Genomic DNA, 1,911 nt, shown 5'->3' with positions numbered 1-1,911 from the left:
CTCCCGCCATCAACCAGGACCCCCAAACTGGAGACCCCCCCATCCCCCCAAAACAGGGATGCATCCACCAGGAATCCCTCCAAGAGTTACCAAAAAATGGGGATCCCCAGGGTCCCCTTCAAACCAGGGACCCCCAAGCCCCTCCTATGTTGAGTACCCCTCAAGTGAGACTCTCCCAAGACACCATGAAATAGGGCACTCATCAGGGACCCCTGAGTTCCCCTCCCCCCGAGTTGGGGACCCACTCACTGAACTCTCCCTGGTCCCACCCCAATAAGGACTCCCCAAGAATCACTCCCACCCCAAAACCAGGGGCCCACCCCAAGCCCCTCCACCACTCTTGCCCCTCTCAGATTTGCTGACCCTCAAAATTTCTGGCCTCCACGTTGACAGGGACCCCTGAGGATATCACGGCCTGGGAAGGCAAGGGAAGAGATTTGGGGTCCCCCTGGATACCATGGACCCTCCTAGGCCGGTTCCCTGGTCTCCCAGGACACCTGGCCTGAGCCTGCTTTGTGTTCCCTCCCCTGGGGTTGGGGTCCCTCCCAAACAACTGGAACACGTGTGGACCCCAAACCCATGGGAGGTTTGGGGTCCACACAGAGACCTGGAACCCTTTGGGGAGGGTTTTGGGGTCCCTCAAGGGAGTTTAGGATCCCATATGGACACCTGGGTACTCTGTGGCCCAGTTTTCTGGTGTCCCAGGAGAACTGGGTCTCTTCTGAGCCCATTTTATGGTTCCCATGGTTGTCCAGCCCTCATGGGGGTCGAGGTTGCACCCGGAGGATTTCTCGGAGCCCACAGGGAGTTGGGACTTGCACCTGGATGATTTGGGAGGGGGTGGGGTGTCTCACCTGTGAGATTTGGAGTCTCACCTGCAGGATTTGGGAGAGCCCAAGGGGGGTTTGGGGTTGCACCTGGAGGGTTTGGGGATCTCACCTGTAGGATTTAGGGGTTTGGGGTCTAGAGGATTTGAGGACTGGGGGAGCCTGTGGTGGTTTGGGTCTCACCTGGAGGATTTGCAGGGTTTGGAGGTCTCACCTGTAGGATTTGGGCAGCCTGGGGGATTTGGGGTCTCACCTGGATGATCTGGGATAGCCCAAGGGGGGGTTGGGGTTGCATCTGGAGGATTTGGAGGGTTGGGGTCACACCTGGAGGATCTGGGGAGCCTGGGAGGGTTTGGGGTCTCACCTGAAAGATTTGGGGTCTCCCCTGTGGGATTTGGGGCCCCAGGGGAATGTGTTTGGGTTACACTTGGAGGGTTTGGGGTCTCAACTGGAAGATTTTAGGGGGCCTAGAGGGATTTAGGGGTTATACCAGTAGGATTTGGGGTTGAATAGAATAGAATCATAGAATGGTTTGGGTTGGAAGGGACCTTGAAGATCATCTTGTTCCAGCCCCCTGGCATGGGCAGGTCCCCCTCCCACTGTCCCAGGCTGCTCCCAGCCCCAATGTCCAGCCTGGCCTTGGGCACTTCCAGGGATCCAGGGGCAGCCACAGCTTCTTTCGGCAACCTGTGCCAGGGCCTCACCACCCTTAGAGGGAAGAATTTTTTCCTAACACTTAATCTAAACCTCTTCTCTTTCAATTTAAAACCATTTCCCCTTGTTTGGTCACTCCAGGCCTTTGTAAATAGTGTTGCTCCATCTTTCCTGAAAGTTGCCGTTAGATACTGAAAGGGGCAATTAGGTCATCCTAAAGCTTCTCTTTTCCAAGCTGACCAACCCCAATTCTCTCAGCCATTTTGTGTCTCTCCTGAAAGATTTGGGGTTTGGGAGCCTCTTCTGTAGAATTTGGGAGTTTGGAGCTCTCACCTGGAGGATTTGGGGGTTTGGGGGTCTCACCTGGAGGATTTCAGGGTGCCCATAGGCCGTGGCCAGGTGCAGGGCCGTGCGGCCCTCATGGTCAGCA

At 56.1% G+C, this 1,911-nt stretch overlaps 1 protein-coding gene across 1 annotated transcript in view; it reads right to left on the bottom strand.

Annotated features, from left to right (window-relative positions):
• The window catches only part of NFKBID (NFKB inhibitor delta), a 10,559-nt gene that overhangs the window by 6,541 nt on the left and 2,107 nt on the right, over positions 1–1,911 (bottom strand). The window contains exons 4-5 of the mRNA XM_017736126.1: positions 1,845–1,909; positions 364–415 (exon numbers count right to left, since the gene is read on the bottom strand). Of these exons, the coding sequence (XP_017591615.1) occupies positions 364–415; positions 1,845–1,909 (117 nt within the window). The remainder of the gene's footprint in view (positions 1–363; positions 416–1,844; positions 1,910–1,911) is intronic.

This window comes from Corvus brachyrhynchos, unplaced genomic scaffold (assembly GCF_000691975.1).
Source record: "Corvus brachyrhynchos isolate BGI_N302 unplaced genomic scaffold, ASM69197v1 scaffold65, whole genome shotgun sequence".
NCBI lineage: Eukaryota > Metazoa > Chordata > Aves > Passeriformes > Corvidae > Corvus > Corvus brachyrhynchos.
The sequence above is the reverse complement of the archived record's forward strand: the minus strand, read 5'-3'. Positions and strand labels throughout refer to the sequence as shown.